The sequence below is a fragment of the Notolepis coatsorum genome, assembly GCF_963971535.1.
Source record: "Notolepis coatsorum genome assembly, chromosome: 4".
In the NCBI taxonomy this organism is placed as follows: Eukaryota; Metazoa; Chordata; class Actinopteri; order Aulopiformes; family Paralepididae; genus Notolepis; species Notolepis coatsorum.
Genome location: NC_140168.1, coordinates 127,649,370 through 127,663,237, shown reverse-complemented (window position 1 = coordinate 127,663,237; position 13,868 = coordinate 127,649,370). Strand labels below are relative to the sequence as shown.

General features: G+C 49.6%; 1 protein-coding gene across 1 annotated transcript in view; it reads right to left on the bottom strand.

Moving 5' to 3' along the window:
- cdh24b (cadherin 24, type 2b) overlaps positions 1-13,868 on the bottom strand; it is a gene marked incomplete at both ends in the record, with an annotated part of 663,530 nt that overhangs the window by 628,733 nt on the left and 20,929 nt on the right. Inside the window, 2 exon segments of the mRNA XM_084312100.1 lie at positions 13,758-13,784; positions 13,787-13,864. Coding sequence (XP_084168226.1) covers positions 13,758-13,784; positions 13,787-13,864 — 105 coding nt within the window.

The window sequence follows — 13,868 nt, the reverse complement described above, 5'->3', positions numbered from 1 at the left end:
ATCAGGACCAGTGCTGTTCTCCCTCATCAGGACCAGTGATGTTCTCCCTCAGGACCAGTGATGTTCTCCCTCAGGACCAGTGATGTTCTCCCTCATCAGGACCAGTGATGTTCTCCTTCATCAGGACCAGTGATGTTCTCCCTCATCAGGACCAGTGATGTTCTCCCTCATCAGGACCAGTGATGTTCTCCCTCATCAGGACCAGTGATGTTCTCCCTCATCAGGACCAGTGATGTTCTCCCTCATCAGGACCAGTTATGTTCTCCCTCATCAGGACCAGTGATGTTCTCCCTCATCAGGACCAGTTATGTTCTCCCTCAGGACCAGTGATGTTCTCCCTCATCAGGACCAGTGCTGTTCTCCCTCATCAGGACCAGTGTTGTTCTCCCTCATCAGGACCAGTGTTGTTCTCCCTCATCAGGACCAGTGTTGTTCTCCCTCAGGACCAGTGATGTTCTCCCTCATCAGGACCAGTGATGTTCTCTATCAGGACCAGTGATGTTCTCCCTCAGGACCAGTGCTGTTCTCCCTCAGGACCAGTGATGTTCTCTATCAGGACCAGTGCTGTTCTCCCTCAGGACCAGTGATGTTCTCCCTCATCAGGACCAGTGTTGTTCTCCCTCATCAGGACCAGTGCTGTTCTCCCTCATCAGGACCAGTGATGTTCTCCCTCATCAGGACCAGTGATGTTCTCCCTCATCAGGACCAGTGCTGTTCTCCCTCATCAGGACCAGTGATGTTCTCCCTCATCAGGACCAGTGATGTTCTCCCTCATCAGGACCAGTGCTGTTCTCCCTCATCAGGACCAGTGATGTTCTCCCTCATCAGGACCAGTGCTGTTCTCCCTCATCAGGACCAGTGATGTTCTCCCTCATCAGGACCAGTGATGTTCTCCCTCATCAGGACCAGTGCTGTTCTCCCTCATCAGGACCAGTGATGTTCTCCCTCATCAGGACCAGTGCTGTTCTCCCTCATCAGGACCAGTGATGTTCTCCCTCATCAGGACCAGTGCTGTTATCCCTCAGGACCAGTGCTGTTCTCCCTCATCAGGACCAGTGATGTTCTCCCTCATCAGGACCAGTGCTGTTATCCCTCAGGACCAGTGATGTTCTCCCTCAGGACCAGTGCTGTTATCCCTCATCAGGACCAGTGATGTTCTCCCTCATCAGGACCAGTGATGTTCTCCCTCATCAGGACCAGTGCTGTTCTCCCTCATCAGGACCAGTGATGTTCTCCCTCATCAGGACCATTGATGTTCTCTATCAGGACCAGTGCTGTTCTCCCTCATCAGGACCAGTGATGTTCTCCCTCAGGCCAGTGCTGTTCTCCCTCAGGACCAGTGATGTTCTCCCTCATCAGGACCAGTGTTGTTCTCCCTCAGGACCAGTGATGTTCTCCCTCAGGACCAGTGCTGTTCTCCCTCAGGACCAGTGATGTTCTTCCTCATCAGGACCAGTGATGTTCTCCCTCAGGACCAGTGATGTTCTCCCTCATCAGGACCAGTGCTGTTCTCCCTCAGGACCAGTGATGTTCTCCCTCATCAGGACCAGTGATGTTCTCCCTCATCAGGACCAGTGATGTTCTCCCTCATCAGGACCAGTGATGTTCTCCCTCATCAGGACCAGTGATGTTCTCCCTCATCAGGACCAGTGATGTTCTCCCTCATCAGGACCAGTGTTGTTCTCCCTCAGGACCAGTGATGTTCTCCCTCATCAGGACCAGTGATGTTCTCCATCATCAGGACCAGTGATGTTCTCCCTCATCAGGACCAGTGATGTTCTCCCTCATCAGGACCAGTGATGTTCTCCCTCATCAGGACCAGTGATGTTCTCCCTCATCAGGACCAGTGCTGTTCTCCCTCATCAGGACCAGTGATGTTCTCCCTCATCAGGACCAGTGCTGTTCTCCCTCATCAGGACCAGTGATGTTCTCCCTCAGGACCAGTGATGTTCTCCCTCAGGACCAGTGATGTTCTCCCTCATCAGGACCAGTGCTGTTCTCCCTCATCAGGACCAGTGATGTTCTCCCTCATCAAGACCAGTGATGTTCATCCCTCATCAGGACCAGTGATGTTCTCCCTCATCAGGACCAGTGATGTTCTCCCTCATCAAGACCAGTGATGTTCTCCCTCATCAGGACCAGTGATGTTCTCCCTCAGGACCAGTGATGTTCTCCCTCATCAGGACCAGTGCTGTTCTCCCTCATCAGGACCAGTGTTGTTCTCCCTCATCAGGACCAGTGATGTTCTCCCTCATCAGGACCAGTGCTGTTCTCCCTCATCAGGACCAGTGATGTTCTCCCTCAGGACCAGTGATGTTCTCCCTCAGGACCAGTGATGTTCTCCCTCATCAGGACCAGTGATGTTCTCCTTCATCAGGACCAGTGATGTTCTCCCTCATCAGGACCAGTGATGTTCTCCCTCATCAGGACCAGTGATGTTCTCCCTCATCAGGACCAGTGATGTTCTCCCTCATCAGGACCAGTGATGTTCTCCCTCATCAGGACCAGTTATGTTCTCCCTCATCAGGACCAGTGATGTTCTCCCTCATCAGGACCAGTTATGTTCTCCCTCAGGACCAGTGATGTTCTCCCTCATCAGGACCAGTGCTGTTCTCCCTCATCAGGACCAGTGTTGTTCTCCCTCATCAGGACCAGTGTTGTTCTCCCTCATCAGGACCAGTGTTGTTCTCCCTCAGGACCAGTGATGTTCTCCCTCATCAGGACCAGTGATGTTCTCTATCAGGACCAGTGATGTTCTCCCTCAGGACCAGTGCTGTTCTCCCTCAGGACCAGTGATGTTCTCTATCAGGACCAGTGCTGTTCTCCCTCAGGACCAGTGATGTTCTCCCTCATCAGGACCAGTGTTGTTCTCCCTCATCAGGACCAGTGCTGTTCTCCCTCATCAGGACCAGTGATGTTCTCCCTCATCAGGACCAGTGATGTTCTCCCTCAGGACCAGTGATGTTCTCCCTCAGGACCAGTGCTGTTCTCCCTCAGGACCAGTGATGTTCTCTATCAGGACCAGTGCTGTTCTCCCTCAGGACCAGTGATGTTCTCCCTCATCAGGACCAGTGCTGTTCTCCCTCAGGACCAGTGATGTTCTCCCTCAGGACCAGTGCTGTTCTCCCTCAGGACCAGTGATGTTCTCTATCAGGACCAGTGATGTTCTCCCTCATCAGGACCAGTGTTGTTCTCCCTCATCAGGACCAGTGCTGTTCTCCCTCATCAGGACCAGTGATGTTCTCCCTCATCAGGACCAGTGATGTTCTCCCTCAGGACCAGTGATGTTCTCCCTCAGGACCAGTGCTGTTCTCCCTCAGGACCAGTGATGTTCTCTATCAGGACCAGTGCTGTTCTCCCTCAGGACCAGTGATGTTCTCCCTCATCAGGACCAGTGCTGTTCTCCCTCAGGACCAGTGATGTTCTCCCTCAGGACCAGTGCTGTTCTCCCTCAGGACCAGTGATGTTCTCTATCAGGACCAGTGCTGTTCTCCCTCATCAGGACCAGTGTTGTTCTCCCTCATCAGGACCAGTGCTGTTCTCCCTCATCAGGACCAGTGATGTTCTCCCTCAGGACCAGTGATGTTCTCCCTCATCAGGACCAGTGATGTTCTCCCTCATCAGGACCAGTGATGTTTTCTATCAGGACCAGTGCTGTTCTCCCTCATCAGGACCAGTGATGTTCTCCCTCATCAGGACCAGTGCTGTTCTCCCTCATCAGGACCAGTGCTGTTCTCCCTCATCAGGACCAGTGATGTTCTCCCTCATCAGGACCAGTGATGTTCTCCCTCATCAGGACCAGTGCTGTTCTCCCTCATCAGGACCAGTGATGTTCTCCCTCATCAGGACCAGTGATGTTCTCCCTCATCAGGACCAGTGATGTTCTCCCTCATCAGGACCAGTGCTGTTCTCCCTCAGGACCAGTGCTGTTCTCCCTCATCAGGACCAGTGATGTTCTCCATCATCAGGACCAGTGATGTTCTCCCTCATCAGGACCAGTGATGTTCTCCCTCATCAGGACCAGTGCTGTTCTCCCTCATCAGGACCAGTGCTGTTCTCCCTCATCAGGACCAGTGATGTTCTCCCTCATCAGGACCAGTGATGTTCTCCCTCATCAGGACCAGTGCTGTTCTCCCTCATCAGGACCAGTGCTGTTCTCCCTCATCAGGACCAGTGCTGTTCTCCCTCATCAGGACCAGTGATGTTCTCCCTCATCAGGACCAGTGATGTTCTCCCTCATCAGGACCAGTGCTGTTCTCCCTCATCAGGACCAGTGATGTTCTCCCTCATCAGGACCAGTGTTGTTCTCCCTCATCAGGACCAGTGCTGTTCTACCTCATCAGGACCAGTGCTGTTCTCCATCAGGACCAGTGCTGTTCTCCCTCATCAGGACCAGTGTTGTTCTCCCTCATCAGGACCAGTGATGTTCTCCCTCATCAGGACCAGTGATGTTCTCCATCATCAGGACCAGTGCTGTTCTCCCTCATCAGGACCAGTGCTGTTCTCCCTCAGGACCAGTGTTGTTCTCCATCATCAGGACCAGTGATGTTCTCCATCATCAGGACCAGTGCTGTTCTCCCTCATCAGGACCAGTGCTGTTCTCCCTCATCAGGACCAGTGCTGTTCTACCTCATCAGGACCAGTGATGTTCTCCCTCATCAGGACCAGTGCTGTTCTCCCTCATCAGGACCAGTGCTGTTCTCCCTCATCAGGACCAGTGCTGTTCTCCCTCATCAGGACCAGTGTTGTTCTCCATCATCAGGACCAGTGCTGTTCTCCCTCATCAGGACCAGTGCTGTTCTCCCTCAGGACCAGTGATGTTCTCCCTCATCAGGACCAGTGATGTTATCCCTCAGGACCAGTGATGTTCTCCCTCATCAGGACCAGTGCTGTTCTCCCTCATCAGGACCAGTGCTGTTCTCCCTCATCAGGACCAATGATGTTCTCCCTCATCAGGACCAGTGCTGTTCTCCCTCATCAGGACCAGTGATGTTCTCCCTCATCAGGACCAGTGATGTTCTCCCTCATCAGGACCAGTGATGTTCTCCCTCATCAGGACCAGTGATGTTCTCCCTCAGGACCAGTGATGTTCTCCCTCAGGACCAGTGTTGTTCTCCCTCATCAGGACCAGTGCTGTTCTCCCTCAGGACCAGTGATGTTCTCCCTCAGGACCAGTGATGTTCTCCCTCAGGACCAGTGCTGTTCTCCCTCATCAGGACCAGTGATGTTCTCCCTCAGGACCAGTGCTGTTCTCCCTCAGGACCAGTGCTGTTCTCCCTCATCAGGACCAGTGCTGTTCTCCCTCACGACCAGTGATGTTCTCCCTCAGGACCAGTGCTGTTCTCCCTCAGGACCAGTGCTGTTCTCCCTCATCAGGACCAGTGATGTTCTCCCTCATCAGGACCAATGCTGTTCTCTCTCATCAGGACCAGTGCTGTTCTCCCTCATCAGGACCAGTGATGTTCTCCCTCAGGACCAGTGATGTTCTCCCTCAGGACCAGTGTTGTTCTCCCTCATCAGGAACAGTGCTGTTCTCCCTCAGGACCAGTGATGTTCTCCCTCATCAGGACCATTGCTGTTCTCCCTCAGGACCAGTGCTGTTCTCCCTCAGGACCAGTGATGTTCTCCCTCATCAGGACCAATGCTGTTCTCTCTCATCAGGACCAGTGCTGTTCTCCCTCATCAGGACCAGTGATGTTCTCCCTCATCAGGACCAGTGATGTTCTCCCTCATCAGGACCAGTGCTGTTCTCCCTCATCAGGACCAGTGATGTTCTCCCTCATCAGGACCAGTGCTGTTCTCCCTCAGGACCAGTGCTGTTCTCCCTCAGGACCAGTGATGTTCTCCCTCATCAGGACCAGTGCTGTTCTCCCTCAGGACCAGTGATGTTCTCCCTCATCAGGACCAGTGATGTTCTCCCTCAGGACCAGTGATGTTCCCCCTCATCAGGACCAGTGATGTTCTCCCTCATCAGGACCAGTGCTGTTCTCCCTCATCAGGACCAGTGTTGTTCTCCCTCATCAGGACCAGTGCTGTTCTCCCTCATCAGGACCAGTGATGTTCTCCCTCATCAGGACCAGTGATGTTCTCCCTCATCAGGACCAGTGATGTTCTCCCTCATCAGGACCAGTGATATTCTCCCTCATCAGGACCAGTGCTGTTCTCCCTCATCAGGACCAGTGCTGTTCTCCCTCATCAGGACCAGTGTTGTTCTCCTCATCAGGACCAGTGCTGTTCTCCCTCATCAGGACCAGTGCTGTTCTCCCTCATCAGGACCAGTGATGTTCTCCTCATCAGGACCAGTGCTGTTCTCCCTCATCAGGACCAGTGATGTTCTCCTCATCAGGACCAGTGATGTTCTCCCTCATCAGGACCAGTGATGTTCTCTATCAGGACCAGTGCTGTTCTCTCTCATCAGGACCAGTGATGTTCTCCCTCATCAGGACCAGTGATGTTCTCCCTCATCAGGACCAGTGCTGTTCTCCCTCATCAGGACCAGTGATGTTCTCCCTCATCAGGACCAGTGATGTTCTCCCTCATCAGGACCAGTGATGTTCTCCCTCATCAGGACCAGTGCTGTTCTCCCTCATCAGGACCAGTGCTGTGCTCCCTCATCAGGACCAGTGATGTTCTCCCTCATCAGGACCAGTGTTGTTCTCCCTCATCAGGACCAGTGTTGTTCTCCCTCATCAGGACCAGTGATGTTCTCCCTCAGGACCAGTGATGTTCTCCCTCAGGACCAGTGATGTTCTCCCTCAGGACCAATGATGTTCTCCCTCATCAGGACCAGTTTGTGGATGGACCAGAGACATGGATACGGCGTGAAGCTTGTGAAGGACGGGATTCAAGTCTATCTCTGACTTCGCAAGAGTTTTATAAACACACTTCAGAAGGCAAGACATAAGAATTCATCAGAAATCCTAAATTACCACAGTGCACGGCACTCTCCATGGTGCTGAAACCGTTGAATCCATCAGAACGCCTAAATGACCACAGTGCACGGCACTCTCCATGGTGCTGAAACCGTTGAATCCATCAGAAAGCCTAAATGACCACAGTGCATGTGTAACCCTGGTAATATTAATTAATTTGGTAATTATAAATATATGTTATTATTCCGTAATGTATTATAGTTTACCTATGGGTAATATGTTATACATACATAAAAATAGGGAAACAATGTCCAGGCACGCACATAATATGTTATACATATTGCCTGTTATTTCGTGTATGGGTAATATGTAAAACTCCTGTCTATGTAAATTAACTGTGGCTTGGCCAATCAGGGGGAAGGTCAAAGTTGATGGGACTGGGTTAACCAGGTGTTTTGATTGAGCTCAAGAGAGAGTGAGCGGAGCGGGTGGAAGAGTGTGCTGAGAGAGGAGAGAGAACAAATGTTTGACAGACCATTGCTAGAAGATTAGCCCACGTTTTCTAACAGTAGTGGGACGCAGTTGTGTGTATAATGGTATCAGTGTTCTGGCCTAGGACACACGCTAAACTTTGTATGTGAGTTCATTCGTCGGACTGTGTTGTGAGGCCAGCTGGCTAAGTTTGTTAAACAGTAGAAGGTATCTACCGAGTGACCCACGAAGCTACTGTACGGAAGAGTCCGGAAAACCAGATATCGGTCTGTGCTACCAGGGTTTGCACATGCTTCCTCTGGCAGCGTGAGATGTGCGCATGGACTCCGGAGCATTGCTTGTATCTCCATCTCCATCTCGTGTCTGTACCGGGCACAGCCACTTTCTCCATTCTCTGACTGAACACTGACTCTCTGGACCTGTGAGTAACTTTGGCTCGTGAGAGTTGAAGAGTAATTGGATGCGACAGAGGTTTTGTTTTGTTTATTTAAATATGTAATAGATGCCGGCTTAGGTTATTATTGTATATGATATTTAATTTGTAATTAGCTGTACCATGAATGTTATTTGGATATATCAGTATTGCTTGACATGCATTAACATTTGGTTGTCGTTTACATTTCACACAAGAGTGCCTTGGATTTTGAGTTGAGTTTGAACTTGAGTGCAGAGTAATACCTCTGTTTGTTTGTTCCTTTTTAATATTGAGCACATGGTGCCTTTGAGCCAATATGGAGTAAGAGCTCTGATTTTACTTTATTTATTAATTATTATTTTCTTTATTCTGTAATGTGTATATACATTCATATGTTGTATATAATATATAATACACTCTATTTTCATATTATTTTTATAGTTAAAGTTAAGTGTCTGGCTTGATCATTTCTATTTTAAATGTACTGAGTTAAAACCCAAACAGATATTCGTATTATTAGATTGTATTAAGAGCTAGGTATTGTATTGCATAAAGAACCTAGGGCCCTGCACTCTAATTCAATCGGGGTAAAAGGGGCTACATACGGCCCTCTCCATGGTGCTGAAACCTCTGAATCCATCAGAGAGCCAAAGCCTAAATGACCACAGTGCACGGCACTCTCCATGGTGCTGAAACCTCTGAATCCATCAGAAAGCCTAAATGACCACAGTGCATGGCACTCTCCATGGGGCTGAAACCTCTGAGTCCATCAGAAAGCCTAAATGACCACAGTGCACGGCACTCTCCATGGTGCTGAAACCTCTGAATCCATCAGAAAGCCTAAATGACCACAGTGCATGGCACTCTCCATGGTGCTGAAACCTCTGAATCCATCAGAAAGACTAAATGACCACAGTGCACTCTCCATGGTGCTGAAACCTCTGAATCCATCAGAAAGCAATGGAAAGTGGAAAAAGAGAGGGAGAGAGAGAGCGAAGAGAGCGGACGCAGACGGAATACTAAACCGCACTCAGGCTGATGTGCGCGGGACGTGCCGGTACGGGCAGGAGGGCTTCACTCTAAACCAGCTGTGGCTCCCATCACCCGGCGACCCAGTGTGTCAATGCAATCAATTACAAAGCAATCAGACAACTACAGCCCATACCTAGTGGAACTGTGACACAAACACGCACGCACACACACACACACGAGCATGCAGGCGTGTGCACGTCAAACTGCTCAACTCCAGCTGATGTGTTTTTTCATGCAGGCCGTCAGTCAAAACCGACAGAGCACCAGTCATCAAGCTAACTCCATTTCTGGAGTTAGAACACAATTTTCCTTCAAGGCAAAATAAGGCTGCTCACCCCACCACCTCCTCCACCTCCCCACCACCTCCTCCACCTTCCCCCACCACTTCCTCCACCTCCCCCACCACCTCCACCACCTCCCCCACCACCTCCACCACCTCCCCCAACCACCTCCTCCACCTCCCCACCACCTCCTCCACCTCCCCCCACCACCTCCTCCACCTCCCCCCACCACCTCCTCCACCTCCCCACCACCTCCTCCACATCCCCCCACCACCTCCTCCACCTCCCCCACCACCTCCTCCACCCCCCCCCCCCACCTCCCCCCACCACCTCCTCCACCTCCTCCCACCACCTCTTCCACCTCCCCCACCACCTCCCCCACCACCTCCCCACCACCTCATCCACCTCCCCCCACCACCTCCTCCACCTCCCCCACCACCTCCCCACACCACCTCTACCACCTGCTCCGAGAGATAGAGAGATAGAGAGAGAGACAAGTGCAAATGGAGCACTTAATTCCCCCCCCCCCCCCCACCCAGAACCACAGACACAGAGGAAGAGGGACACTGCCTGCTATCTGGACTTTGGTGAAAACACTCATTGACAGAGTAGAAGAGGTGTCCAAACAGACCAATCAACTCAGGCAGGAGATGCAAAAGCTCAAAGAGGAGATGTTAACCGGAACTGGAGGAGACAAGAATGCTGACCAACGAACAGCCCCAGAAAATGGAGCCACCACAACAAGATCCAGATGACAACCAACCAGCAGCACAAACCCAAAAGCCCCTAACACAAACCCAAGACACCCCACCTCCAACACACACCCACCAGATCTCAAGAAAGTCCACAAATCATAGTCCTCATGGACTCAAACGGGAGATATGTAGAAGGAAAAAAAAAAATCCCAAACCACAGAGTTAGGAAACTAAAGTGTCAGAATACCAAATGGGCTATAGAGCTACTGACAGGAGACAACCTGGGGTCCCCCAGCCACATCATAATACACACAGGCACAAATAACTTGAGAACTCAGACAGGGGAGGAGGTGACCAAATCTGTCAGGGAAGTAATAGAAAAAGCCTTGTCAACAAAAGTAGTAATCTCGGCACTGCTACCCAGATGGGATTACCACCCCGGCTTCATACAAAGAATCAATGCACAAATCTCCAGAGACTGTGCAATGAAGCCAAATGTCTACATGGCATCCCACCCCACGCTGGACCAGCACAGCCTGTACGACACTGTATATATATTCAAAAGAGCAGTCCCTAACTTTGCAAAGACCCTGAAAGACCTAGCACTCAACCGCAGCCCCACCACATCCTACAGGAGCAACAGAGGGACGAACACCCCACCCAGAGCTACACCCAGAAGACCTGTTGCACCCAGAGAACAACAGGCTACAACCAGAGACCACCCTGCACCCCAGGCCAGGTCCACGCCCGTCCCGCACATAGCATATCAGACATATGCAGAAGGCTGCCCAGATTCTACCTGTTCCCCTCCTGCTGACACACATCCGGCCAACCCCACACCACACATACACACACCACATGCCGCCACCATTCCCATACCACACAAATCTACAGGTCAACCCCACGCCCAACAGATCTCCACCCTGGGAGCTGACCGTGCATCAGATGATCAGCGAGCTCTACTCAATTGTGGTCCAGGACAAAACCACTGGAATATAACACTGTAATAATTTAATACAAATCTTTTCACCATTTCAAGCTGGAATATACAAGGTCTGAGGTCGACTGCCCTTGGAATTAAGAGCAGAAACCCAGACTTTATCAAAGAAATTTCAAACACAGACATCATGGTCCTACAAGAGACATGTCACAGAGGAAATGGTCCTACTGGATGTCCTGCAAACTACATAGAGCTGTTGGTACCATCCACCAAGCTAACAGGGGTCAAACAGCGGAGAGACTCTGGAGCCTGGAGGTATGTTAATATGGTACAAATCAGAACTAACCCACTCCATTAAACTAATCAAAACCGGAGCTTTTTTCATCTGGTTAAAAATAAATACATCAACCGAGAAAGATGTCTTCCTGTGTGCCACGTACATTCCCCCAATCAAATCCCCATATTATAAGGAGGACATGTTCCCAATCCTACAAGACTAAATCAACCAGTTCCAGGCTTGTGGTCACATTGTAGTCTGTGGGGACCTCAATGCCAGGACAGGACGATAACCTGACACTCTCAGCACACATGGTGACAAACACATACCAGGAGGTGGAAACATCCCCTCCCAAATATGGCGCCCAGAAAAAACTATGACCAAACAACAAATAAACATGGGTCACAACTTATACAGCTCTGTCGCTCGCTGGGACTGTACATAGTTAACGGTTAACTCTTATGGTAGGTATACAGCTCATCTCTGGGTAACAGTACAGTAGATTACTTTATCACTGACCTCAGCCTAGAGTCTCAGAGCGTTCACAGTCACCTCCTACTGACATATTCAATGAGGCTTCTCTGTTAGAGGCAGACAGCGGCCCTGGCAGCATGAATACATTTCTACCAAGCCGTAGAGAGAGAGAGAGAGAGAGAGAGAGAGAGAGAGAGAGAGAGAGAGAGAGAGAGAGAGAGAGAGAGAGAGAGAGACGCACAAAAAAAGTGCAAACACAGCAGCAAGATTTGTGAGCTGCTGTGACAAGAAAAGGACATCCAACGGAATACAACCACTATAAAGACTCAATCAACAAATTCTTTCTGTACTGATTTCTTCTGATTTTTCTGTTTGATTGTTTTGCTTTGTTTTGAACAGGAGGTTCACACTTATTTTGAATAGCCTTGTGTTGTGTTTCTGTGGTTTTCCCAGATTGCCAAACATGTGGTCTTTTGGTTGTGTCCTGTGACACTGGGTCACTTATGTTTGTTTAGTGTTTCCCCATTTAGTGATATGATATGATATGATATGATATGATATGATATGATATTAGCATTTATAATGCGCCCCCCAACCAATTTGTACATCGGCCCGGGGCACAGCCCAGGTGAAAAAAAGAATACGATTAAATGGACAGGACAAAGAAAACAGGGAACATGAGAACACCTCAGACACACAACACAACAGCAAAGTAACTCAGTGATCATCCAGAGCGAAAATGTGGGTTTTAAGCATGGCCTTGAATGTCTGTACAATGTTGGCAGGCTTGATCTTGAGAGGGAGCTTATTCCACAGTATCGGCGCCATCACTGCAAAGGGCCGGAAACCCTTTGTCACCAGTTTGGCCCGCGGGACCCTCAGACACAGTAGTGGTGTTATTGGTTAGAGGGTTACCTTGTAGCTTGTTTGTTCATATTATTGTATATTCCTGTTTTGTTATCCCTTTCCCTTGTGACAATTTTGTTGTCAGTTTAATTCCCCTCTTTTATTATAAATAAATATAATTTACCTTGGAAATGCCTTATTACTTCCTCCTACCGGGACCTGTGCTAAATGCACACAAATGGATTCACAACAACCTGGTTCAGATGCACAGTTATGGGTTAACTGACACATCTGTGAAGCTGTGAGGCGTTCCTCATCTTCATCGGGTCTGGTCTGGGAGTGTTGAGTCTGGGAGTGTTGAGTCTGGGAGTGTTGAGTTTGGGAGTGTTGAGTCTGGGGGTGTTGAGTCTGGGAGTGTTGCATATTTGGATTTCATGGTGTTTTTTGTTCTGGGACTGTTGTGATGTTTCTTCTTGACTTGTAAAGCCCATGGGGCTATTCCATGTGATCTCAGGCTCCACAGATACATTTGATTTGATTATATATGTATGTATTTGCATGTTCATGCCCCCATATCCTTTATTCCGGCAGCCATCAGCCATCAGACTATAATGCATCACTGTGCCTCACTGCATCACTGAGCACAGGGTGACAGTTACCATCTTCCTGGACTCTTACTTTTGAAACAACACTGTGCAATATTACACTTACTGTAGACATCTGTATATTTTTACTGTATATATATATATTTTTTTTTACTGTATATTTTATTCTATCCTTATTCTTAGGCAATTTGTTTTGTTATTCTTATTCGTGACTTTGTTCTGTCTAAATGTTTAATGTGAGCGATTTGTAGTGTCAAATTTCCCTCGGGATAATAAAAGTATTTCTATTCTATTCTATATATTTGTGTGTTTGTGTGTGTGTGTGTGTGTGTGTGTGTGTGTGTGTGTGTGTGTGTGTGTGTGTGTGTGTGTGTGTGTGTGTGTGTGTGTGTGTGTGTGTGTGTGTGTGTTAGTCTGTCCTAAACGGGAGAAAGGTGCAAACACACAGGCACGCACACACACAGGCACACGCACACACACACACACACACACACACACACACACACACACACACACACACACACACACACACACACACACACACACACACACACACACACACACACACAACAGCTACACACACACACACACACACACACACACACACACACAACACACACACACACACACACACACACACACACACACACACACACACACACACTAACACACACACACACACACACACACACACACACACACACACACACACACACACACACACACACACACACACACACACACACACACACACACACACACACACACACACACACACACACACACACACACACACACACACACACACACACACACACACAGGCTCACCTGTCTGGGGATCAACAGAGAAGTAGTCTGGCCTTGAACCAGAGTGTAGACCAGCCTGGCACTGTTCCCATAGGTGGGATCATCTGCATCTGTAGCTGTCACCTGGATTAT